At 34.8% G+C, this 27,067-nt stretch overlaps 3 protein-coding genes across 3 annotated transcripts; 2 read left to right on the top strand and 1 right to left on the bottom strand.

The window, feature by feature from the left end:
• Positions 1 to 3,030: 3,030 nt before the first annotated feature.
• On the bottom strand, positions 3,031 to 7,825 carry LOC108202070 (terpene synthase 10). The gene is given in 8 exon segments (XM_017370449.2): positions 3,031 to 3,544; positions 3,626 to 3,874; positions 4,206 to 4,344; positions 4,600 to 4,818; positions 4,907 to 5,279; positions 7,176 to 7,443; positions 7,548 to 7,619; positions 7,621 to 7,825. Coding segments are annotated over 8 exon segments (1,773 nt in total). The 5' UTR covers positions 7,768 to 7,825; the 3' UTR covers positions 3,031 to 3,238.
• A 7,207-nt stretch (positions 7,826 to 15,032) lies between these two features.
• Positions 15,033 to 16,379, top strand: LOC108194611 (pelargonidin 3-O-(6-caffeoylglucoside) 5-O-(6-O-malonylglucoside) 4'''-malonyltransferase). The gene has a single exon (XM_017361569.2). It carries the CDS (start codon positions 15,033 to 15,035, stop codon positions 16,377 to 16,379), a length of 1,347 nt encoding a protein of 448 aa, XP_017217058.1.
• Positions 16,380 to 18,886: 2,507 nt separating this feature from the next.
• On the top strand, positions 18,887 to 20,884 carry LOC108198574 (protein RTF1 homolog). The gene has a single exon (XM_017366336.2). It carries the CDS (start codon positions 18,920 to 18,922, stop codon positions 20,879 to 20,881), a length of 1,962 nt encoding a protein of 653 aa, XP_017221825.1. The 5' UTR covers positions 18,887 to 18,919; the 3' UTR covers positions 20,882 to 20,884.
• The last annotated feature ends 6,183 nt before the right edge of the window (positions 20,885 to 27,067 follow it).

The raw sequence follows: 27,067 nt of genomic DNA on the forward strand, positions 1-27,067 counted from the left end.
ATCATCAAAATCTGATCAAAAATGACTTATTGTTTCTGGTCAAAAATAGCCGTTTTTCTTATAGTGCATGTCTTCAACATTGACGTCCTAGGGTACTAGAGCACACACTTTCTACTTTCTTCTCTGGGTGGCGTTATGATTGAGCACTTCTTTACTGTCGCCATCGCCATCACCTGGATTCCCGACAATGTGCATGGGCATAAGTTTCGTATGATTGTGAAGTGCAGCTGTGCAATATTTACTTATTCATTCAATAATTTTCCCTTTTTATACTTGTTCATTTATTTAATTTATTTTTCTGTAGTAAGAACATATTCAGGATTCACGTGGGAAGTACTCAACAAAAATTCAAATAAGTCCACATTTCATGACCCGCCAACAATATGTCGTCTGTAGTTTTCTCGATTTTTGATATGTGTTTTTTCATTTATCCGAGCAGGTTGCTTAGGTTATTTTTTAACACGTATTTTTTCTTGAATAATTATTTTATAAACTAATTCAATTTTTTTTAAAAAAATATTATGAAATTACATTTTATAAAAGACTCAGAATACATGCAAGCAAAAGTAAAGTCATAAACAATAATGCCGGAACCGAGGGAGTATGCGTCAATATTCAGAGTCTGCAATGAGATTACAAACAGGATTCTCACGTGGTTGATATGTTAATTCTACCTTATTCTATATTTCATCCGTCCCCCCAAATACTTTTTCTAGTTTCTTTTTAGGATAATTCAAAACATTTTTTCCATTTCTATTTAGGAAAATAGATTTTTTTGTCACCGAACTTATTATGTTTTTAAAAACTTGCCACTCAACTAATTTTTTTTCCTTTTAGTCACTGATGTTAGGTTTGGAAATATTTTAGAGAAGGTAGTATTTTTGAAAATAAGATTGGATAAGGTAGTATTTTTGGAAATAAGATTGAAAACGTGATTATTAATAAAAAAAAGCCCATGTTTTAAGAGCATCTCCAAGAGGCTCTTCATTTAGGCTCTTAACTTGATATTTGAGGAGGGAGAAGCAAAATGTTGCTCCAAGAGACTCTTAAGTGACTCTTAAATCTTAAGAGCCTTTTGTTTCTCTCTCCTCTCTCCTCAAAGTTAAGAGCCACCACATGGCTCCTAACTTATTTTTTCACAATAAAAAAATCCTTCCCTCCAATCAACCTCCATCTTTCCCTCTTTTGTTATAGTGGAGCCCAATATATGAATAAAATATGAAATAGAGAAGAGATGTAGAGAGTATTGTTGGAGTTTACACTCTTAACTTTGTCCTAAATTACTAAGAGCCACATTTTTTATATTATATTTAGGAGCCAACAAAGAGGCTCTTGGAGATGCTCTAATGCTTCACATAACTCTACTATCCGTATTGATGTTTTCTAAGAAGACAAGCTATAAATCTGACTTATCGTCGATCAAAACAAATTTTTGGTATCGGTTTTCAGATGCAGTACATGAAAAGAAACCTTACAAGTTAATCAAATAACCTTATTATATTCGTTAAGTGTTATATAAATTATTGAATTAAAAATAATATAAATAATATATTTTTCATTCCAACAACTCAATATCGAAGAGTACAAGGAGCGGGAAAATGATGTGCAATTCCTTTTCTTGCACAAAATAGAGTGAAGTTAGAATTTTCCAATTCTTTATAATGATTCATTCTTATATAATAATGTTCTTTTTTGTTGATTTTAATTCTTTTTGCATAAAGAGGAGATAGATTCGAACATATCATTTTTAGTTTGAAAAGTTCTTTTCAAATATGTTATGAAAATCATCAATAATAACCAAAGTATAAAATGATACTCTGAGAATTTGTACCATGCCTGGACCAATTAAGGGGTCGTTTGGGTGAACTTAAAATAAGTACTTCTTGCTTAAAATAAAAAAGTGGAGTAGAAGTTATAAGCAAGTTAAGACTTATAAGTGATTAAAGTGTTTGGGAAAGAAGTACAAGTCCTGAAACAAAAGTGTTAATAAGTGCTCCTAACTTATCAACCCATAAGCTCGGCTTTTAAGCCGGAAACAAACACCCCCTAAATCCAACTCTAATAGCTTAAAAGTTCTGAAAGTTGACCAAAAATTTAGTTTTGTGAGATGCCATTATTTGCTTGTGAAGGTAGATCCTGATCTGCAAGGATTCCCTGAGAACGAAGTGATTAGGTATATAAAAATAGCCCTTTTTGTACACAGGCAACAGCAAGCAGGAGACCGACAATGAGTCAAGTTGTTGACATGATCTCAAGAAACACCCAGCTCAATGAAAAAGAACTTAAGGTGCCAGGCCGTTTTCGAAAGGTCAGCATCCATGTTCAACTCATCGCCTTTCTAGGTTTTCCGTGAGCATATTTAGTTGTCACCGAGGTTACCCCGAGATTTGGGTTAAGGTCCATTTTCAACACTACAAGAAAAGCGGCTAATTTCGACCGTCACAATCTGGTCGAAAATAACTTCCGGTCGAAAATAGCCGTCCAAGCTTCTAGAAAGGAAATGGAATTTTGTTCTGGGTAAAAGGACTTCAAATTTTTTGCAGGTATGAATATGTAATGTTCTACATATTGGGATGATCACTACTCAGTAAGCTGTTAGAGGTACAAGCTTTTTAACCAATAGGGGCTTTTGTAATGTTTAGTTGTAAAATATTATCTCTTCTTGTAAATAATTCAGCAGTTCACTTGGAATTCTATCTTTGCTTTAGCTGTAACATTAATACTTGAATAATTTTTAAACTGCCAGCAGTTGTGAACTGGTCTATTTACCAAGAATATATAGGTGAGCTAAATTTGATCATCATATTTATAAATGAAGAGTTGGTTACAGATTTGTATGACTCTTGAGATCATTATAACCAAGTTGCTGTGATTAGTGTTTTCCTCTGTTGAGACGACCCCAGATGCTGAATTAATTCAGTAGAAACCCTTTTCACTTGGGCTTGGTGTTAAATGACCAGTTCTCCATAATTTTTATTTAAGAAATGCCATGTACACTTTTAGCTAAAAATTATAATGATAGGAGATGCAGTAGTTAAAATGTTAAATTTTATTAGACTTGATTGCTCTGTCAAGAAAGCCAAAGACAATTTATATGGAAAAGAGTGCAGGATACAATATGAAGCTCTTCCCTTAAAACTCACATACGTCGTTCATACAAACTTATTAATGGTGTTTTCTTGAAGGCACACCAAAGCAAACACCAAGACAAAATTAACATACGCAGAGTTATGATTTTTCAGAGAGGGATGGGCTCAACGATAAGGGAATACAGAGTAGCCTTGACTAAACCATCTTCGACACCATAGTTGTCCTCTCCAGCATTATACAAATAATGGGCTATTCGCGTCACATTCAGCATGATATCCACATAACGCCACGATAAAGGATTATTGTACTCTTCGGAAAATCTGAGCTTATTTATTTGCGACCATTTCTTCCTCATCAAATCCATCATGTGCTCGCGGGAAACTTCTTCTGAAACACCAGCATCCGACATGTAGCACTATACTGAGGACGGAACATCTCCTCTCGCTTGCTCAGGCTGTAACAAAATGAATGTAAGTACTATTTAGATTGAATCCACTACTGTATCTTAAATTTTGGAAGAATTTAGATTCTGTACCGCAGAAGTTCCATAATCATCACTTATCCGAAAAATTTCATAGGCCAAGCGTATAATATCAGAAAAGTTCTCTATGAACTCTAGTTCTTCTTTCTTGATCGGATTTGCTGTATAGATGTAGGCGTATAGAGCTACAATGGGGCCTGCTACTGTCACAAATGTATTCCCCAAGTACTCCTCTAGTGTTGGCTGGTATCGACTGTTATACCACCGCGCCTCCACCAAGTAACGCTTGAATAAATCATTGATCTGCAATATAAGATTTAGGGGCCGTTTGAGTGAGCTTAAAATAAGTGCTTATTGCTTAAAGTAAAAAAGTGAAGTAGAAGTTAGAAGCAAGTTAAGACTTATAAGTGATTAAAGTGTTTGGAAAAGAAGTAGAAGTCATGAAACAAAAGCTAGTATTCTTAGCTTTTTTTAAGTAATTCTTGACTTTTTATGCAAACAATACGAATAAGTGTTTCTAACTTATAAACCCAGAAACTGGGCTTATAAGCGGTTATCAAACACCACCTTAGTCATTTTAGGGGAAGCAGCATCACAATCTGAAAAGCAAGTGTGTATATATAGGAAAGCATACCCATTTTCTTTGGTGGGGTAAAATATCAATGTTATGGTCCCTGAGGATGTCATAGGATGTTTCATTGACAAAGTTGTACCATGACAAGAAGCACAACTTCATGTAGTCCGGAAGCTCTTTCATTGCATTTATATCCCACCTAATGTTCACAAATGATTAGACAATGATAATGAGTAATGCTATGTACCCCAAATTCTGTCCCAAATTCTTTTTCCAAATAACGTGTCAAGACACATGGATTGTAATGATTAGAAAAACAGTACTCACCTTACTGCTCTGTTTTGTGCAATTACTGCTATATGTTACTACTTTCTTTCTTTTTGAACGTTTCACTTTTTTAAATTTCAAAATTTACCAAAAAATAGTAAAATTTTATAATACAAAGATTAACTACCTCTGGACCACATTTGTAAAGAGTTCAAGCTCTTCCAGTGTACCATAAACATCATAAACATCATCATAAACACCAATCAGCTCCACTGATTTGGCCATCGCTTCTCTGCAAGATCTATGTTGAGGGTCGCTTGAAGCCACCATACCCCACAGATAAGATGCCACCAGCCTATCTCTGGCAAAGGGAAGTTTCTTTCCCATGTCTAATCTAGTCCACCAGCTAAATCTCAAAAGGGTTTGTATTAGTTAAGAATCTATAGTCGTTTAATGTATCAATTAACTTATACATGTATAAAATTAAATTTTACCTCGACAATTCCTTGAGCTCTTCTTGGTACAACGCTTGCCTGATGTTAAAGTCTAACTTTGCAAATTCCAGAATTGCTGGGATCATGACACCACTTCTTTGATACAAATTTATGTACCACCTTACATCAAATGCAGGGACACTCCATTGTAGTGGAAGATGTAAAGCATGTCTCACTTGCATCTCGAGATCCGAATCCATGGTATTTTCGAGGCACTCTTTAAGTAATCTACTTGTTAACAACGAAGCCTCCTCCATGAGGGACTCTCCTTCCACAGAAAAATATGAGGCCTCATACAAACTTAACAGTCCTTGGACATCTGAATGAATACTTTCATCAAAGATCCCATTTTGGGTAAATTTGTTAAAGCCCTCTGCCCAGTCAAAAGTAAATACTCCCTCCGTCTCATTTTAACTGCTTTTGACTTTTTTACACGTATTTTAAGATGTTAAAAAAATTACATCTAAACATGATTATTTTTTATAAAATTTATATCAAATAAAAGTTTAGAGTCTAAACTTTTATTTGATATAAGAATTGAAATTTTTTATTGAGTGTAGATATTGTTTTTTTACATCTCAATATACGTGTTAAAAAGTCAAACATCAGTTAAAATGGGACAGAGGGAGTATATGTTAGTAAAGATATCGCGTCTGAGCAATTCTGCAGTCAAAATGACTACTTCCGGAAGAGTACTGCTAGGGCCTAGGTGCACATAATTGTGTACAAATTTTTTGTACATAATGATGTAGCAAGTGATGTGATGAATTTTAATTGGGGTTGTTGATGTAAATGCAGGGAGCCATTCCAATTAAAACCCGCCACATGTCATTATGTATATGTTTTTGTACACAATTATGTGCACCAATCATTTTCCTTTCCTGAATTCAAATTTCAAGAAAGATCTTACCCGCAGGCCCGTAGGGATGGCAACGGGTCGGGTCGGTTCGGATATCTGTGATATCCGAACCCGAACCCGAAAATTTTCACCAAACCCGAACCCGATCCGAACCCGTTTGGATTTGAAAAACAAAACCCGAACCCGATCCAACGGATTTCGGATCGGGTTCGGATTTATCCAAACCCGAATTATCCAAACACCAAAGCGAGTGAATCTCATCCGAGGCAGACGCAGGAGACGCCGAGTAGTACGGCGGCGTGACGACGGCCTGAGGAGACTGTTGAGCCTGGGCCTGAGCCTACATCATCATCCACTGCTCTTAATTCATCGGCGGCGGCGCGTGCTGGTATTGTTGTTGTTGCTGGGGTTCGATCGCCATCGGAGCCATCTGTGGTGGAATTACTCCACTCTCTTGCATCATCTTCACACATAATAATTGAATTAAAATTCAAGACTAGGGTTTGTCGATATGAATTGAAACGCTAAGATAGATGAAGAGATGGATGGACAGAGATACAATGGATTCTAGAAGAAGACAAACCCTAATAAGCCTGGTAATTGAAAAGGTAGATACTGTATTTATTTACTATTTAGTAATTTACTATAATATATAATATTATTAAATAATACTGTAAATTGAAATTATAAGTATTTATAGATATCATGGACCAAAAGATTATAAATAATATATAATTTATAATTGATATTATTCGGATTTTTTTTCGGATTTCGGGTTTGGATCGGGTTCGGATTTCGGGTCGGGTTTCGATACGGAATACCTAATATCCAAATCCAAATCCAAACTCGTTCGGGTCTAAAAATCAAATCCAAATCCAAATCCAAATTCAAAATATCGGGTTCGGTAAAATCCATTCGTGTCGAAAAGGTCGGGTATCCATTCAGATCGGTTTTTTCTGCCATCCCTACAGGCCCGTCCTAAACATTCAGGGGCTTGTGCTATATAAAAAAATTTGGCTAATAATAATATTTTTTTTATCCTTGAGAATGAAGTTAATTGGTATGGGTATTGATTCAAGCAATAAAAGTAGTATAGAATTTGATACATACGCCCACATGATGTGTTCTCCACGAAGAAGGCGTAAGTTTGGAAGACTGAAAGTTTTGATATGAGATTGTTTTTAATTCTAGGTAATATATTATATATATATATTATAAATGGGCCAAGATATATTTGGGGGCTTTTTCAATTGGGCTGTTTCACTCTCTTGTAACGGGGGCTGCTTACCTGAGCATATTTAATGTCCATACAGTCAAAATGACTATTCGTGATACAATGCTAATGCAGTTAAAATGGCGTGATACATGCCCATGCAGTCAAAATCACTCAAATTTGGTGAAAGATCTTACCCGAGGATATATAATGCCCATGCTGTCTAAGAAGCCTGAATTCAAGAGCAGTAGCATGCAAGTTCTTATCAGAAGTAGTCTCACTATTCTGACCATTATGTTGTATGCTCTTTAAGGCATGTTTAATTTCATCCTGAAAATGGTAGTCCAATCCAACTCTCTGCAACTGATCAATGAGCTCAAGCTGATCTAACGGCTCGGCCACATTTTTGAATATCATTCTCACCTCTTCTTTCAACTCAGAAGCTCGTGCATCAATTGCTTCACCCTGTTACATTATATGACATTCAATTAGTGCATAATAATCGTACTTATGTTCAACTGTATATAAATGACACACAATACTAAAACAAAAAACAAACGAAAAATTACAGTGTATTCAGTTTTCATAGACTGGAAGAAATTGTTGTCCCACAGGCAAGGTTTGTAGTTCCCCGATCTCCTTAATTACAGTAGGCTTTGGGGGAGCTGGAACCTTTACTTTTCCAGCGACGGATTTGATGACAGACCTGTAGGCCGTCACCGCTTTAGGCTTGCATGGGGTAACTCTCTGAAAGTTGATCAGAGAAGAAACTGAAAATATAGCTGCCATTATTCTATAGTGAGTAAACTATGAACTGTGACTGTATGTGATGCTGCATGGAGGCATTACCATGCACTCTACTTATAGTGAAGCCTGAAATGGTGATGAGTACATACGTATAGGGCTTGCAGGCCACGTGCATGTCTTCAAAATTGGTGTACCAGGGTCTTTTAATTAAAAATTCGATAGTACTTCAATCAACACAATCTGAATTTGCATAATTTCGTTAAACAAGTTGAGTTGTCGACGAGTACAAAATCAACCAATTAATTAGTGTATTTAGTTTCCACATATGCCAACTATAGTTGAACTATCACACTTCCATAGTTCAATCAACAAAATCTGAATTTGCACAATTTCATTAAATTAGTCAGATTGTCATGAGTACAAAATCTGAAAATCTGTTTTTTTTTTTCAGTTTCCACATATGGCAACTAGCTAGTTGAACTATCAGAGTATGTATATGATTGTCCATGAGTACAAAATCTGAAAATCTGAATTTTTCTAGTTTCCACATATGGCAACTAGCTAGTTGAACTATCAGAGTATATATATAGGGAATTAATTAGTCTGGCATGGTGGGGTGCTGCATGTCTTCAATGTGTACCACGAATTTTGCTCAACCAGCCCGCCAAATTTCTCTATCAACATCCCAAATTTGCATGCTTTAACCAATTAAAAGGGATGAACAACTTTTGAATAGAAAAATGAATTTGAATCGACCGCAATTTACTCCGGTGGAGGGTATACCAAAACCTTATACACCGGTAGAGTGTGCATGCGTGGATGTGAATGCACCTCATTTTTAATTTCAAAATCATAGAGAATAAAATGAAGATTTATCTTGGTGTGTCTATGTGAATATAGAAGCTACAAACCCTATCCAATTCAGCTTAACCTAAGAATGGAATCATATATATCTTTTTATTTTTTCCAAAGATAAATCAACAGCTGTTGATATGTGTCTAGAGAAGACGTATTAATGGACTGAAGTTAATCCAGGACGAAAAGGTTCCTAAGACGTGACAATGCTGGGTGCAACAATTTTGGGTGGGTTGAGGAGAGTTTGATTCTTGAAGCAGAGGTGTAATTAACAGGTTTTTAGTTAAGACGATTAAGAACCATACATGCTTGAGTTGGTGAAAACTGGAAAGAAATACCAAAAAGAATCGATTTTTTAAAGAATGAAGTGAAGAACTGGTGATTGGTTTGTGTGTTATTATTGTGGTTTGTATTTGGTTTAGTTCAGTTGCTAAAGATGATGCCCATGTAGGCAATATACACAGAATTATGATGGCCGTAGAATGATGTAAAAGTTTCTTCTAGTTTTTATGCTATTAAAAGTTGTATGGAGGAGTGCACACAAACAAAGTATTGGAGTACAAAATTGGACAAAATATAATCTAGCGATTTAAATCCTAATTTTTAACCGAGTGTAATGATTAGGGGTGAGCATTCGGTCGGTTCGGTTCAAAACCGAACCGAACCGAAATAACCGAAAACCGAAATATGCTTTTTCCTTAAACCGAACCGAACCGAATTATTATTTTAAACCGAACCGAACCAACCGAATTATTTCGGTTCGGTTTCGGTTTTGGTTTGGAAAAACCGAAATTCTTAAAAACTCTGTAACTATAATGCACCAGAGAGTTTGTGCTGTGCGAAATAGCTCATACCAGGCGTTTCAAATTAGAGATCATAGCACTATAAAGCCGTAAAACCAGTAAAAGCAAAGCATACTCTATCTACCCATCTACGGTCGTGGTAATGGATGCAATCTTCTCATCTTCAGTTTAGATTTATATCAGGGCCGTCTGGGAGAATTTTGGGGCCCTGTGCTAAAATATGAATTAGGCCCCAAATGATAAAAAAAATATGTATATTATAAAAGTAAATAAATAATTAAAATATTATTTTTTTATAAAATTAAAACAGGTCACTTAAAATAAAATAAATAATGCTATTAAATAATCAGTAATTCTAATATTTTAAACAAAATTTATATATGAATTTATTTGAGATATATCTATATTTCATTGAAAAGAATGAAATTTATAGTACATATGGAAAAATATCATATGTAAAAAACATTATGAAAACATTTAATAAAAGAATAATTATTATAAAAAAAGTAAAGATACAACACAAAAGAATTTAAAATGCAAATAGACATAATAAACTAATCTATTAGATTATGTAATTATTTGTCTATAAATAAAAAGAATGAAAATATATATAAAATTTTTAATTTTCAATTTCATTCTCTAAATTTTTTTTTATTAAATAAAACATTGAGTTCTAAATTTTGAGGCCCCTATAGTTTTGGGGCCCTGTGCCGTCGCCCACCTTGCACGTCTCAAAAACCGGCCCTGATTTATATACAACCCACACACTGAGATCAGGCAGAATTGTGCCTAATAAGCTCGCTGATCAGCAAAACTGATCTAAAACTACATAAAAAGTTAGCAAATGACATCCTTAATCAGAGTTTAGGACATTAGATTCTAGGATTATCCATAAATAATGTATATAAAATATATATTTTTTATACATAATAAAAAGTTCGGTTATTTCGGTTTAAACCGAAATATTATATCAGAAACCGAACCGAACCGATATTTTTTTCGGTTTAAACCGAAAAACCGAATTAACCGAAATTTTGAAAAAAATGAAACCGAACCGAACCGAAATTATACGGTTCGGTTCGGTTTTACGGTTTTACGGTTTCGGTTCGGTTTTGCTCACCCCTAGTAATGATTAGTGATCCGAATGAAAATTTTTGAGAGTATAATAATGTGAATGAAAACTTTTTAAGTTGGATGACTTAATTTCAAGTTTTCAATCCGTGAGCGATCAAACAGAGAATTTACAATATATAAGTCCTAACCCTTGTAGAAATATCTGAGTAGAAAATCTAGGTAGAACACAGCTTCTGTCCAGACTCTGTTCAGCTTGCTGTTATCACATAACAGCTCGCTGTTTTCAACTACTGCAAAATTGAATTAGCAGATACAAAACGGCAGGTTAAAGCAAGTAATATCAAAAGAGTAGGCTTTATATTAAAGCAGCTTGCTGAAGTGTGATCATCAAAACTTGTGATTTACAATCTCCCCTTTTTGATGATTACACTTATTTCAGGAGATTCTCCCCCTGAATTTTATAATACCAGAACTCTCCCTGAATTTTATAATTCCTGCAATCTTGTTAGTCCAACAACAAAAATACATTCCACTAAATAACATTTACTTACTCCTGAAACCTAGAACAGATATTAATTTGTAAGGCATATAAGCCTGCATTGTCAAGAAAAAAAAACACGGGTTAACCGATATTTAAGCTTGAAACCAAATTAACCACGTTTGAATTTGTTCTCCTCTTCGTAATATCACGCTCCTCACCATTGACCTTTGGAGTCTTTGAAATAAATTCCTAACTAAAACACACTATTTATCGTATCAACCTCGTCATTTTTATTTTTTGCAAAAATTTATTTTTCAAAAAATTATGAATAAATTGTATTTTCATTTTTTTTTTCAAATTTACGTGTTCGAACTATATACAACCACGTACAACAAAATCAGCATACAATCAGTGACCGAACTGGGATTAAAATTTTGGGATGGCTCAAATATTTAATTATATCCCCAAGCATTTCACTGCCAATGATCACCCAAAAAAGACTAAAAAAATATCTCACTACTTTCTAAACATAGTTTTGTTTAACTTTTTGTTGTCTTTATTGAAGCATATTCTTTATCTTACAAGCACCCCTAACCAAATTCACAATATGATTCTAGGAACTAACAAATCAATATAATTAAAACTAACAAAAAAGTCTAAATTATCATTCTAATTTCTAAATATTAATTTGTTTTAATTTGTAAATCAGCACTTCTTATTCTTTTTCTGTTAAATAATTCTTTATATGTTTTAATATGATTTTACAAAACAAGCCCCTCTCGATTTATAGTTGGACTTTTTAAAAAATTATGTTGACATTTATAATTCAGCGGAGGTAAAAAAAAGATATTTACACTTTTTTTAGAGGTCAGGGGTCAGGGGTAGCTCTAACATCCTCTAGCCTCCTTCTAATTCCGCCACTGCATACAATATAATCGAAAGTAATTCCAATTTTTTCCGAATACTAGTTGTTTTAAGTTGTATTTAGTTGCAGATTGTGTATTAAAAAATCGAATAAAATTGTTTTTAGTTGCAAATAGTATTTTCGTAAATATTTTGAAAAATAATAAAACAGTAAGAAAATTAAGAATACCTAGTAATTTCCCTAATTTCTTAACCATCCCAATATTATCATGAGCACATTTAACCTTTCCAAACTTTTTTGTTTTTAAAGAGAACCCTTCCAACCTTACTCACATTTCATCAAACAGTAAATTGCCATCATCTTCCTCTTTGTTTAAATGATCTAGATGAAAATTCTCGTCACTACTATCATGTAGTGTAATCACTACTTTCAAAAGATTTATGCGATTCAAATTTCTTCCTAAAATTTTTATGTAAAAGTTTGGTGAATCTGTAAGATATTTTGTTTTGATCATACGGATTATACTCATTAATTAGTAATATATTAAAAATAATATGTCATTATTTTAAGTTTTTATGAATAAAATATATTACTTTAATATGATAAGAGATGATATAAAATCTTGCTGCAAGTCCCTGTCAAAAAAAAAAAAAATCTGGCTGCAAGTCAAAAACCGGAGGCCGTCACATAGCCAAACTCATTCATTACAAAATTCTGTTAAACTTCTCGGGGAGGTATTTCATGGTAAATTAGAGGGCGCCCAACACGCTCATAGATGTGCTGGGCAGTGGGCAGAACTGTGTGTGTATAAGCTATTGTTGTTATTATGCATTGCTATATATATTAGAAAATAACGTCCTGAATCAACAATCAATTTCGAAGCCTATATAATAGAATATCGGTAGAGAAATTATTTGTAATTATAACAGGTGTAATGGGTCATATATGTTAAAATCAGATGGCAGTCTTTTGTGGAATGAATTATTTTTATATTCCAGATTACGAAAATTATGTTCTATGATTGCGCAAGATAATCATATATATTCACACACCTTTTTGATATTATAAAAGTAGCATACTCATGCTATACTTTTTTTTTTGAACAGAAGCATACTCATGCTATACTTAATTATCACTAGAAAAAAAGGCGGCCACTATTGTCGGAATATAATATTTTCGACCATCAATGATTGGAAAAAATTTCAAAAAAGAGCTGGTCGAACATAAACTAGTCGAATTTCAAAATACGATTGAAAAATATATATAATTTCGACCGACTTTTCGACCGCAAAGTTTTGACTAGAAACGATCGAAGCACTGACTGTTTCACCACAGTTATGAAACTTCAGCAACAAAATTTGAAATTTTCACTTTACCACCCAAAATTTTAAATTTTGATCGAAATTATAAATTCGATTGCAATTTCAGACCGTTTATGATCGTTTTCGACTGTTTATGGTTGCTTATACTATTTTCGACCATTTAATTTGGATCGTTTTTATTATCATCTGTTAACGGTCAAAAATAGACAACGGTCAAGAATAATTATCAAAACAATTTCTTTTATACATGATACATATTAACGTAGAAAACTCAAATTACCACAAGATGAATGCTGAAATCATGTCCGCAGAGTCCATAAAACCATATACTTCTACTCCCCCGAGCTAGCCTTCAGGATTATAAAAATATTGAAGTGATAGGTTTTCTTTAAAAAAAAATTTATAGTCAAAATCGTTTCTTATAGGCAACTTTCTTAATAAAAATATGAGACTCAAATCAAAATTTGTATATATACATGTCCCAAATCAAAATTTGTCGCGTGTCATAATTTTCATTATTTATTTTAATACGGTAAAGTAGTACAAGTTGTATAGATGTGTGCAGTCTGGGTTTGAAAGACTTGACCATCATCTTTTCCATGCTAAACTGTGAGCCCTTTGCTCAGTGGATGAGTACTTGAGTATATATGGGCAGAAAATTCCAGAGAACTTATCCTGAATAAAAATCTAAATGTGTGGCCTGATAAATTAATTTTATGTTAAAGTACGTTGTTTCATTTGTTATCAACTATTATTAGGAAAAGAATCAAATATTTTTAATGATTTGTGAAATCATTGGGTTCATGTATATTATATTGAAAACTTACTAAATAATGATAGTATAACTATAAAATTAACACGTACACGATGTATAAACCTAAGCCTCAATAGATTAATAATATTAAATAATTAATTGATAAATTTCTAGGATCATATTGAAATTGGATCTTTATGATAAATTAATAATTCATTGAATTTATTGGATAACTATTTTATTCTTGATCTCATATCATAATATAATTCATTATTATAATTTACATTAGAAATAAATATTTGATTTAAGATGTAGTTAGGTAATTCACATCTAATTTTTGTAATTGACCCTTCTTTATTTCTGTGAAATATTTTAATTCATCACGTAGCTCTTGTATCTGTATTTGAAGACACATTCAACAAGTTTTGCCACTATAAATTAGACTTTTATCGTCAATCAAAAAAGATTTTTGATAGCGATTTTCAGAAGCAGTATATGAAAAGAAACACCATAAAGTTTATCAATTTATATTTGCTATAATTTTTTTTTAAAATACCATTTTAGTTAACATGATGTATGTGAAAAATTAAATATATCATATTATTATATAGAAGCAAGAAATGTTCTAATTTTTTTTTGGACAAAAATCAATTAAACAATTGTCCTTGCATATATAATGTTATATAATTCGATATACAATTATGCATATTACAAGAGTGTCTTCAATAGCATAAAATCCTTAGCTAAAATTCATTAAATAATTACACAAATAAAAAATCATAGAGATTACGAAAAATACCAACTTCAACCTCACTTTCTCCTTAGCTAAAACAAATGGTCCAGCAGAATCTGCAATTAATTTCTAAGCCTATAATATTAGAATATCGGTAGAGAGAGGGGAGTAGGGTTGTAATTATTAATCGAAGAATTTTAACCGGTTATCTAGAATAGCAGGTGTCACGTTTAAATCAGATGTTAGTCTTTTGTAGAATAAATTACTTTAATACATCAGAGTACCAAAATTATCTTTATGGTTGTGGAAGAAAATCATATATACACACCTATTTGATACTATAAATGTAGCACATACTGATATGCTACATCACATACTTCCACTGTACTTGCTAATGTACAAAACTCAAATTGCAGCAAGATGAATGTTGAAATCTTATCCAGAGAGCTCATAAAACCATATACTTCTACTCCCCCGAGCCTTGGTCGTTACAAGATATCAATAGTAGATGAGTTATCCCCTGTAATGAATGTTCCTACGATCTTTTATTACGCTGCTGACATTCACGGCAGTGGTATAGAGAATGGCACTAGTATTTCTAGGTGCATGCACTTGAAAAAATCGCTATCCAGGGTCTTAACCAGATTCTATCCGTTTGCTGGAAGATACGTGAAAGAAAGTTACATGGTTGATTGTAGTGATCAAGGTGCTGAATTCGTGGAAGCCAAAGTTGATATTCGCCTTGATGAAATTATTGGCCAGGGGAAGGATTTGAAGGTTGAGTTGCTTAATTCTTTACTTCCGCGTCCAATTGGTGCAGGCGATGAAATCACTGATCCTGTGCTAGCTATACAAGTAAGTTTTTTTACTTGTGGCGGATGGGCTATTGGGGTGTTGAGCTCACATAGAATTGCAGACATTTCAACCACCAGCACGCTCATTAAGGAATGGGCCATTGAGGCAAAGCTACTATTGGGGGGCTATGATGAAAATCAAGTTGCAGTGACCCCTCTCTGGAACTCAGCTTCTCTGTTTCCTGGACAAAAATTGTCTGGTCTTCCTCTGGGATTAACCAGGGCTAAAGAAAATGTTGAGGATCATAAAATTGTTACAAAGAAGTTTTTGTTTAGTAAGAGCGCCATATCAAAAATCCGTGAAAAGGCCAGACTAGACAAGTCAAGCGACAGGTTACCAACGAGGGTACAGTCCTTGTGGGGAATAATAGGAAAAGCTATTATCGATATATACGTTGCTGACCCTGAAAAACCAAGGGGATTTTTAATTATTCAAGCAGTGAATATAAGGGAAAGAACCGATCCACCCATTCCAAAGCATCAATGTGGAAATCTTTACTTGATATCCACAACTCAATCCGTGGCAGGCGAAAAAGGGGTGGATTTTGAAGGTCTTGTTTATCAGTGTACGTGCTCTGCGAAGAGAGATGTGGAGATATGTAAGATGTTATTATCAGCGGGCGATGGAGGTCGATTGATATCTCAAGGCTTCAATGACTTGACAAAAAGCCTTACCAATCCTGAAATTTCTAGTGTCAGCTTGTTTAGCGACTGGAGCAAGTTTCCATTATATGAAGCTGATTTTGGCTGGGGAAAGCCTGTTTGGGTCAGTAGCGCCAACATTCCCCTGAGAAATAATGTGTACCTTTTCAGCGAAAAATTTGGAGGATCAATAGAAGCCTGGGTAAATTTGCATATAGATGACATGCCTAAATTTGAACAGGATCCCAACATCATGGAATTTACTACTTGAATTGTTATAAGGTCGTCATACATCAACTGATCAGATGTTTGAAAAGTGATACAGTGTCAAAATGTCTGCAGATATTCAACGGCTTGAGAAACATGTGAAGAAGTGGACCGGAGGCAGAATATCTGAAACTAGTATGAGATGCTGGTGTTTTATTTTGATTTATGTTCTTTTATTATGTAGTTGTATTCAAACTAGTAACGGCTTGAATTTCTGATGTGCTGCCTCTAGAGCGGGCAATATGTATTTCAGAGTTTTGAAGGTGAACCTGTATCCAATCTATTTTTGATTTCGTGTATTAGCAAACGGTCGATTCGGTCAAAAATCGAACCGAACTGAAATAACCGAAAAACGAAGTTCCATATTTTTGAAAACCGAACCATAGTCTTTTAAACTGAACCCAACCGAACTGAACTAAAAATACTTCGGTTTTTTCGGTTCGGTTAATTTTTAACCGAAGTAAATTTTTTTTAAAAAAAAGAGCTGCAACATGAATTCACAAGGTCTGCCTCACTGCTGCTACAAATCATGTCTTGCAAATCATGTTCTCTCTGTGAATCTTTGCCTGGTGGTATTACATCTACTTGAGATGGAGAAATATAAGTATTGCATTTACTCCCTCTTCTCAAAATAATTATCACATTTCTATTCTTGCTGGTCAAATTGATCAAGTTTTGACCAAAGATTATAAGTGATTCGCTCATTATTTTAAAAAACTGAAAATTACATCTTAAAGTAGATTAAAAGTTGTTTTCGGTGACATATTTTTTTTTATTTTATCAATTGATAAAATATTAATAAATTTTAGTCAAATTTTAGTCAATTTGACCGGCACAAAATCAAATGTGACAACTATTTTGGGACGAAAGGAGTAGTTTTTATGTAATTTAATTACCGATAGCTATGAAGAGTTTAAAGACAGAGTAGTTATTAAATTTCTTAAAATTCTAAAACTGATAGCTAATCAAGTTATGTTATGAATTGTTTCTGTAAATAAATAATCAGTAATGTATATAAATTATAAAATTATTTATATTAAATATAAATATAATTTAAAAATTATATATATATATATATATTTAATACTTCGGTTATTTCGATTAAACCGAAATTTTGTGTTTCAAGAATCGATCGAACCAAACTTTTAGTTCGGTTATAACCGAAAATCGAATTAACCGGAGTTTTGTTCTCTTAACAATGTACTAACCATAATAATACAATTAAATTGAGAAAGCATGAATTGAGTAAATATTATTTTATTAATCGGAATTGACTTATATTTATATAAATTATCGTGTCATTTTATATAAAATTGCGTCAAATTTTACGTATTACTCAACAAAATAATTAATAAAATTAAAAAACCATATTTCACCAGTGGGCCTCGCTTTATATAATAAACGGGCCAAAACTGGAAGCCCAAAATAACGTGTTTGTATGTACAAAAATTTTGTCCATACTATTTTATTATACATGAAAAGATTTGGCAGGGCAGGCAAGAGCTTGATTTCTTTGAGAGCGAGAGCTTGGTTTCCAACTAGAGGTACGATTTATTTATTATAAATTTGTTTGTAATTGTGTGTGTAAATTTTAATCATCAGATTCTTTATTGCGATGAAAATTTTGTTGATAAACCCATTCTTTGCCTACAATTCTCGTTATCATGCTTGGAAACGAATTTCTTGTGATTTTCTTGCTAGCCCATGTGAAAAGATTCGATTTTTATTTCTATGAGGGTTTTAAATCGCCTTGTTTGTTGTTAGATCAGGTAAAATATTGTGGCACATTGACGAGAACTTGGTGTGTGTATATAATTGTTAATTTCTTGATTAATTATATTGCACTGAAACTGTTCTAGTTGAAATTCTTGTGATTTTGCTTCTAGCCTATGTAAAAAGATATGATTTTTATTACTATAGGGGTTCTGAATTACCATGTTTGTTAGATCAGGTAAAAAATTGTAGCGCATTGGTGGGAAATCCGCGTGTTATTTCAAATTTCTTGATTGATTCTTTTGCATTGAAACTGTTGTAGTTGAAATTGTTGTGATTTTCTTCCTGGCAGAGGTGTGAAAAGATACAATTTTGGTAACTATAAGGATTGTGTTTGTTGTTAGAGCAGGTAACTATTATATCACGTTTGGCGGGAAACTGGTGCGTAACATTGTGTTGTATAAGCATTATGCTTTAATTTTGAATTATATGTGAGATCCCTGGTAATATTGTACAAATCTCCTCATTTAGGCATATAATGTAGTGGAAAAGTTGAAATATGTAACGAAACAAATAAAATACAACATAATTAAGAGCGCAGGGTTTTGATTAAGTGACGCACTGTATGCTGTGATTGCTTACTGCACTTACCCTTTATGTCTTATATCTGGTGTAAGTGGTCTGATTTTATTTTCCCGATAAACAAATTAATCCATAAGCTACAACTATCCTTATTCATTATTTTTAGCAGTATTCAATTTTGTTAATTTGTTGACAGTTTGATATTAATGCAGGTAACGTTCACTTTGTATCTGTAACTAGCTACTAGAAATGGCTGACCTTGAGAAGTTGCTTCTGGAGGCAGCTGGAAGAACTGGCTCATCTGGGAGGAAGCGGCAGTCACCCCCATTATCACGAAGGCGACGTGAGGGTTCATACTCTGACAATGGAAGTGACTCAAAGGAAGATGACTCAGACGATGATCGTCGTTATTCCAGCAGGAACCGCTCGTCATCACAAGTTCCTTTAAAGAAAAGGTTAAGTCAATTAGAAAGAGATGTCGGACATAGAAGCCGAGAAGAAGGTGATGTTGGTTATGGTCGGGAGGGTGATAGTGATGATGACTCAATCGGAAGTGATCTCTACAAGGATGAAGATGACAGAAAAAAGCTTGCAGAAATGACAGAACTGGAGCGAGAGATGATATTGACAGAGCGTTCAACTAAGAAAACAGATAGGAAGATGCAAGAAAAACTGAGAATGCAGAAAGAGAAGATGAACCAATCCAGAAAAATTAGTCCTCCTCATGTATCATCTCGCACAGGGGTGCGGTCTTCTGCCAGATATGCTGACAGGGCAGCTGCCAAAGGTGATGCTTTAAATGAGTTAAGAGCAAAGAGATTGAAGCATCAGGATCTTGAGGCTCGGTGGAAATTTAATAGAGATTCAACCAGTGGCGGTACTTCTGAAAGTCGTAGATTTTCACCTGTTAAGAAGAGATTCGTTCCGGAAACAGCTGTAAGTAGCTCCAGCCAAAGTGCAAGTGGCTCCCGAAGCGAAGATGACGGGTCCACAGGATATGGTGATAGTGATGATGACAACACATCACCAAAGTCAGCAGTTCTTAGGTTTGAGGATGTTAAGGAGATCACTATTCAAAGGTCAAAGTTAGCTAGATGGCATATGGAGCCTTTTTTTGATGACTTAATAGTAGGTTGCTTTGTACGGGTTGGAATTGCGAGGGCGAGGAATGGGCCAATCTACAGGCTCTGTGTTGTAAAAAATGTTGATTCATCAAACCCTGAAAAACATTACAAGCTTAATAACATGATAACCTACAAATATCTAAATGTTGTATGGGGTAATGAAAATTCTGCCGCTAGGTGGCAGATGGCTATGATTTCAGAATCCCCTCCAACTGAAGAGGAGTTTGACCAGTGGGTTAAGGAGGTTAAGCGCAGTGGTGGGCGGATGCCTAGCAAACAGGATGTGTCGGAGAAGAAAGATGCAATTCAGAAGACAAGCACATATGTCTACTCCGCTGCCACTGTGAAACACATGCTCCAGGAGAAAAAATCAGCCACGTGTAGGCCACTAAACATTGCAGCTGAGAAGGACCGGTTGAGAAGGGAAATGGATGTGGCCATAAGTAAGAATGATGAGGCAGAAGTTGAGAGGATTAACACAAGACTTTTGGAACTTGAGGCTTCCCGTCAAACTCAAACAAAAGATTGCAAGGCTATTAAGCTGGAAGAAATGAACAGAAAGAACAGGGTTGATAATTTTAAAAATGCATCTGGTATTAAATCAGCTATTGGCTTAAAAGCTGGTGATGCTGGCTATGACCCATTTTCAAGGAGATGGACGAGATCTAGGAATTACTATGTTCCAAAGGCAAGTGGAGGAGATGAGGCTGCAGTGGCAGAAGATGAACAGACTGCTGCAGTGGTAGGTCCTGATGGCAGTGGAGCAGTAGGTGGGGTTGTAACTGAGGCTGGTGAAGTGGCGACCGCAGCAGCATTGGTGGCTGCAGCTGATGCTGGTAAATTGGTGGATACCAGTGCTCCTGTGGATCAGGAAACTGAGTCAAATATGTTGCATAACTTTGAGCTGCCAATCTCATTAGCTTTATTGGAGAAGTTTGGTGGTGCCCAAGGAGCTCAAGCAGGATTCATGGCAAGGAAACAGAGGATAGAGGCAACAGTAGGACGCCAGGTCCCAGAGAATGATGGAAGGACACATGCCCAGACGCTGACAATTAGTGACTATAAGAGGCGTAGAGGGCTTCTATAGGACATTGACGCTATGCAAAGTCTAGGTAACATCCGTTTTGTTTCGTTTCAAATTTTAGTTGTTTACTTGACAGTGTTACTTTTCAAGTACCAACTAGGTTCTACTTTGTGGATTAGACTTTTCAACTATACACTATACATAACATGTGTAGTGCTCATTGCTTTAAGATTGCAAGTAATAAAAGCAACTTTAAGTGAAGAGTAACTCTTTTTAAGCCAAGTCCATTGAGCCCTAAACCTGCTGGACTTGTCTAATATTAATTGCTTGACCTTCTGCCAAACTAATCAGCAACTGTAGTCAACTAGATACCAGAATCTGCCAGTAAATCACGTATCTCTGATGGGATTTAATACAGCTGGGGAGCTTCATTGCAAATTTGGGAGCTTATTTGTTAATTCCTATATATTTGGCTGCCCTCTGCACATACATACTTTGGAGATAACTCTGGAGAGATAGATTAATGTTAAAGCCCTAAAATCAGCAACTCTATGCTTTCCTCTTGGGCGGCCTCTTGTCTTGGAGCATTATTGCGGGTGTTGGGGTGTGCAGTACGGGAATATAGAAGTTCCGTAAATTTATAAGTATGGGGATTTGGTTTTGTGGCAGATTCAGCAAATATTAAATATTAAAAATATAAATATATATACTTCAACTGTTACAATTATAATTATACTAAATATTCAAATAAATTCTTTAGCATAACAACTTTTATATTAAATAATAATTACTTAGTAACATAAATGTTGCATTATAAGCTAGGTAAGTTATTAGATAATCAACTAATTACCTAATTAATTAATTAACAAGAATCCCCGCACCTGCAAGGATCCCGAAGAATCGGGTGCGGTGGGTGTGTGAAGAACCCTTGCTTCCTACCCTCTTGTCACTCGATGTATAGATCTGTCTTGTGAAATAATATGAGTTCTAAAACCAAGAAGCTGTATGTTCTCTAGCAGCCATCAATGCTGATTGCAGAATTAATATTTCTTAAAATAGTTATTTAGCTAGTCCTTAAATCTGTTTTGCTTCAAATGCCCTGCAGCAATTTCTAATGGCATTTTTGGCCTGTTACTTATACCAGTTTATTACTTCATTGAAACCAATCCATCATCTGTATGGATAAATCTATATATTTCTACTTGGAGTCTGTGTTGTCAACTTTAAAAAGGCGCATGTCTGGGGTATATTTTAGAATATTAATTTTCTTTTAACATGTGCGCCCACTTTGCTTTTTCACCTTGCGACCTAGGCTTCATGAAGTTTTGCGCCACTCTGCACATAACACTTTTCTTAATACAAATGTCTATAACCCTTAATATATTACCCCAAGTAGAATTCTTATATGTAGGTGGTTATCGTCAATTGTACCTGCAGGTTAATTTTACAGTTCACTTTTGCCTTGTGAAGGCAATTTGGTTGTTCTACTGCATAGCTGAACATATATATTACACAGGTTGCTAAAGTTCAAAATTTTTTCCAGGCCCGATCTGTCTGCTAAGAATTACATTGCATAGCATATTTTCTTTCACTTTCTATCATTCACCTGTATCTTATATCAGCAGTCTTTTCTGATCAGGAATGTATCTTCTTAAAGCCAAATATATCATCTGAGCACGAAGGATGATAATGATTGAAGCAAAAGCATTGTGGCGCCAGTTATGTTCTGACATACATATGAGTTCGGTTTTATTTTATTTGGACAAACAGCAAGAGTGTTGTGTTTAACATTTGTAAGCTCTGGGAGGAGAATAAAGAAAAATTTTGTTTGTGGTGTTTTGTTTTATTTATTGCGGAGACAGAGTTACATCTTACTGTCGGTTAAATAAGATGCATGTAGACTAAAACTTATCTTGTTGGAGTATTAGACGTGTGTGTATCTTACTTTGCTCTGGTAATTATAAGTTCTGGGAAGAATTTGGTGTATCTGTTTCCCAAAATAATTTGGTTTGAGCTCTATATGTTAGAAAAGGAATAGAGATTAATACCAAACCTGATAGAGCTCTGATGCCATGTTGAGAACCAGTCCAAATAAAATTCTAAGATATTAGAGTAAGGTTCCAAATAAATCTTATACTTATATCTGAAGGATCGTTAATTCAGTAAATTCTCTGGCCGGAGAGGAATTACAAAAGTACTCCGCCTGATTCCTGAACCTGCTATCCTTTGATGTGATTATATATGTGAACCAATCTGTACAAGGTATAAATATAAGTAGGCTGAGTGACTATTTTGAGCTACAACCTTTGCCCGTGAAAATGTAGGGGAACCAGATTAATTGTGGGAGGTACCCTTAATTATAAATCTTAATATTTATGGACACACATCAATGTCTTAAATTAACCTTAACGGGTTAATTATCAAATCAAATACATCACTTACTACGTCCAAATGTATCAAAAATACAAAACTATATTATATCAATGTCACTGATTACAAAACTGACTCAAATTAATTATTTATTTAAAAATTTATAAAAAAAATATCACTTTATCGTTAGTCAAAATTCTTTAAAATTATTATATATTGAGTTTTGCACATTTTTTATGAATGATATTATATTCAAATAAAAGGTTTCAATTTTTACTATTTTAGATAATATTCTTAGATTTTTAAAATTTTATCAACTATTTATTTTTAATTTTTTGATTGTTTTATTTGATTTGAATAAGAATAAATAATAGATAAATTTTAAAATCTAAAAATTTATCAAAAATACTATAACTCGGATTTTTCATTTGGATGTAAAATCATTCATAAAAAATATGCGAAACTCAATATATAATATTTTAAAAATTTAGACTAACGATAGATGATACTTTTGATACTTTTTGATACTGATTTGAATCAGTTTTGTAATCAGAGACTCATTTGATATATTTAGATGCGGCAAGTGACGATAATTAACCCTCAACAAATATGGGAGGAGACTGTGTCTCCGAAGTCCCTAGATCATTGCATGTTTAGATTCAGAGTCTTATTATTCCGACCATGATGTATGTTCAACAACATACGTACGGTTAATTTCATCATGATAATGATCAGTAGTCGAGTGTTGACAAATGATCAAATTCGAACCTCCAACCCAATATACTAAATGCAAAGGTATGTATGCAAATTTACTGAAATTTGATAGTGAGAGATGTAAACTACAATATGAACTCAAAGCAAATAACTTGTTTATTCCTTCTGAAAACACAACATACTTAAAGAGAAAACTACAACCACCTATATCTAGAAATACAGAAACCACTACTACAACTACAGCTAGAATAAAGGAAACAAACTCTACTAAATCAACTAACGTCCACTAGCCCATAATGCTAAAGACTAGGTAGGACTCTTATTTGACTAAACTTATCATTCCCTCCCTTGAACTAGACTGCATTTGCAGCTAGTTAACTCCTGAAATTTCACAAACTCCAAGCTTCTTTCTCAGCTCCCGAAATGTCTCCAATTTCAGCGGTTTGGTAAGAATGTCTGCTACCTGATTTCTTGTTCCACAAAACTGAAGCTGCACAACTCCATCGTTCACAAGTTCCCTTAGAAAATGATAGCGCACATCAATGTGCTTGCTCCTGCCATGCATCACTGGGTTCTTTGACAGCTTAATTGTTGAGCTATTGTCACAAAAAATCAGAGTACTTTCACTGCCTCTGTAGCCTATCTTCTTCAGTACCCTTTGCATCCATATAGCTTGACAACTACTCCCTGCAGCTGCCACAAACTCGGCTTCCGTCGTGCTTAAAGTTACTATGGGTTGCTTTCGAGATGACCAAGCTACTGCAGCCCCACTTAGCATAAAAACATAACCTGACGTACTTCGTCTATCCTCAATCGATCCAGCATAGTCACTATCAGTAAAGCCAATCAATACATGATTTCCTTCCTTTTTGTAAAGAATACCGAACTTTGCTGTTCCTTGCAAGTAACGTAGAATTCGTTTTGCAGCCTCATAGTGAATTGATGTAGGTCTTGACATGTACCTGCTAAGTAAGCTAACTGCATACATTATGTCTGGCCTTGTTGCAGTTAAATACATTAGACTTCCAATCAGCTGCTTGTAAAACGAACCATCCATCTCCACACCATCTTCATCCTTAGAGATTTTAATTCCTGGAACCATTGGATTTTCAACAGAATTGCAATGCTCCATTCCAAACCTCCGCAACACCTCCATTACATACTTTGTTTGGCTGATAAATATACCACCATTAAACTGAACCACCTCAATGCCAAGAAAATACCTCATCTTACCCAAGTCTGACATATCAAATTCTTTCATCATAGACGCTTTAAATTCACACATCATTCTTTCATCATCTCTAGTAAATATTAAATCATCAACATACAAACTGATAATCAAACATTTACCTTGTTCGACTTCGGTAAACAGCGTTTGCTCACTATCCTCCCTCTTGAAACCTTCCCTTTTGAAGTATGACTCAATCCTGCTGAACCACGCTCGCGGCGCCTGCTTGAGCCCGTACAAAGCTTTGTTAAGCTTATAGACCTTCTGCTCCTCATTTTTTCTTTCATAACCCCTCGGTTGCTCCACATACACATTCTCAGCTATCTTTCCATGAAGAAATGCTGATTTTACATCAAGCTGAAATACACACCACCCTCTTTGTGCAGCAAGAGCTAGAATCATTCGAATTGTGTCCATACGAGCTACAGGAGCATAAACTTCTTTATAATCAATTCCGTATTCCTGAGCATACCCCTTGGCAACAAGACGAGCCTTGTATTTTTGTACTTCTCCAAGCTCATTTAACTTTGTTTTGTATACCCATTTGACTCCTATCTTTTTTGCTCCTTTTGGCAGCTCCATGAGATCCCACGTGTTGTTCTTCTCAATTGACCTCATTTCCATATCCATAGCTTCCCTCCACTTCTTGTCTGTTATTGCCTCATCAAATGTAGTAGGATCGGAATGAACAGCAGTAGCAAATAAAACTAAGTGAGTCTGTATCTCTTCCTCCTCCTCAGAAAGACCTTCCCCAGAGACATAGTCATCCATCCATCCTGGTGTTCTTCTATTTCGAGGTTCTATTAGTGGAGGTTCCTCTGCGTTTTCTTCTTCATTTCCACCACCTAAATCTGCATTTTCTTCATCTATATTGTCGTCTTCTCCATCTACATTTGTTTCCTCCCTTTCTTCACTTGTCTCATCTTCCCATTCCAAATCAAAAATCTTGTCTTCTTCATTGTTCTTTTCCCAATCCCATTGCTTATCTTCTTCAAAGACAACGTCCCGACTGATAATAATTCTATTGGAAATTGGATCAAATAATCGATATGCCTTTGTTGGTTCACTTACACCAACAAGAACACAACGACTACTTTTATCTTCGAGCTTTGTTCTTCTAGCATCAGGTACATGAGCATGTGCTATACAACCAAAGACTCTTAAGTGTCCAACTGAAGGCTTCTCCCCATACCAAGCTTCCTCTGGTGTTGTTTCTTTTACTGCTGCTGTTGGACATCGATTAAGAATGTAGACTGCCCAGTTTACTGCCTCTGCCCAGAATTTTCTTGGAACATTCTTCTCAATCAACAAACTCCTCACCATATTCATCACGGTTCTGTTCTTTCGCTCCGCAACTCCGTTCTGCTGTGGTGTATAAGCAGCAGTTAATTGTCGCTTGATTCCGTTCTTCTCACAAAATTCTTTGAACTCACCTGATGTGAATTCACCTCCGCGATCTGTTCTTAGGCATTTAATGGATTTCTCCATTTCCTTTTCAACAAGAGCCTTATATAGCTTAAAGGTACTGAATGCATCTGACTTATGAGTAAGAAAATAAACCCACGCCTTCCTACTATAGTCATCAATGAAACAAATGAAGTACCTCTTTTTGCCTTCTGAAGCTGGAGAAATCGGGCCACAAATGTCAGCATGAACCAGTTCCAATTTTGCCGATGCTCTCCAAGTGCTTTTCTTTGGAATTACATCTCTATGCTGCTTTCCTTTCAAACAATCAGTGCACACAACTTCACCTGCTGAGAAACTTGGCAAGTCGTTTACCATCCCCTTTTTCTGCAACGTCTTCAATCCTTGGTGACTAAGATGACCAAATCTCCTGTGCCAGAGATAAGCCACGTCTTCAGTGATTACTTGGAGACAATCCTCTTCCTTGTTTTCTTTGTTGATTTGTTTGGCTTTTGATATCAACACAAACATCC

Source organism: Daucus carota, chromosome 1 (assembly GCF_001625215.2).
Source record: "Daucus carota subsp. sativus chromosome 1, DH1 v3.0, whole genome shotgun sequence".
NCBI classification, from domain to species: Eukaryota; Viridiplantae; Streptophyta; class Magnoliopsida; order Apiales; family Apiaceae; genus Daucus; species Daucus carota.

Coding starts and splice junctions, on each gene's coding strand:
- LOC108194611 (XM_017361569.2), top strand. CDS start 15,033: ATGAATGTTGAAATCTTATCCAGAGAGCTCATAAAACCATATACTTCT.
- LOC108198574 (XM_017366336.2), top strand. CDS start 18,920: ATGGCTGACCTTGAGAAGTTGCTTCTGGAGGCAGCTGGAAGAACTGGC.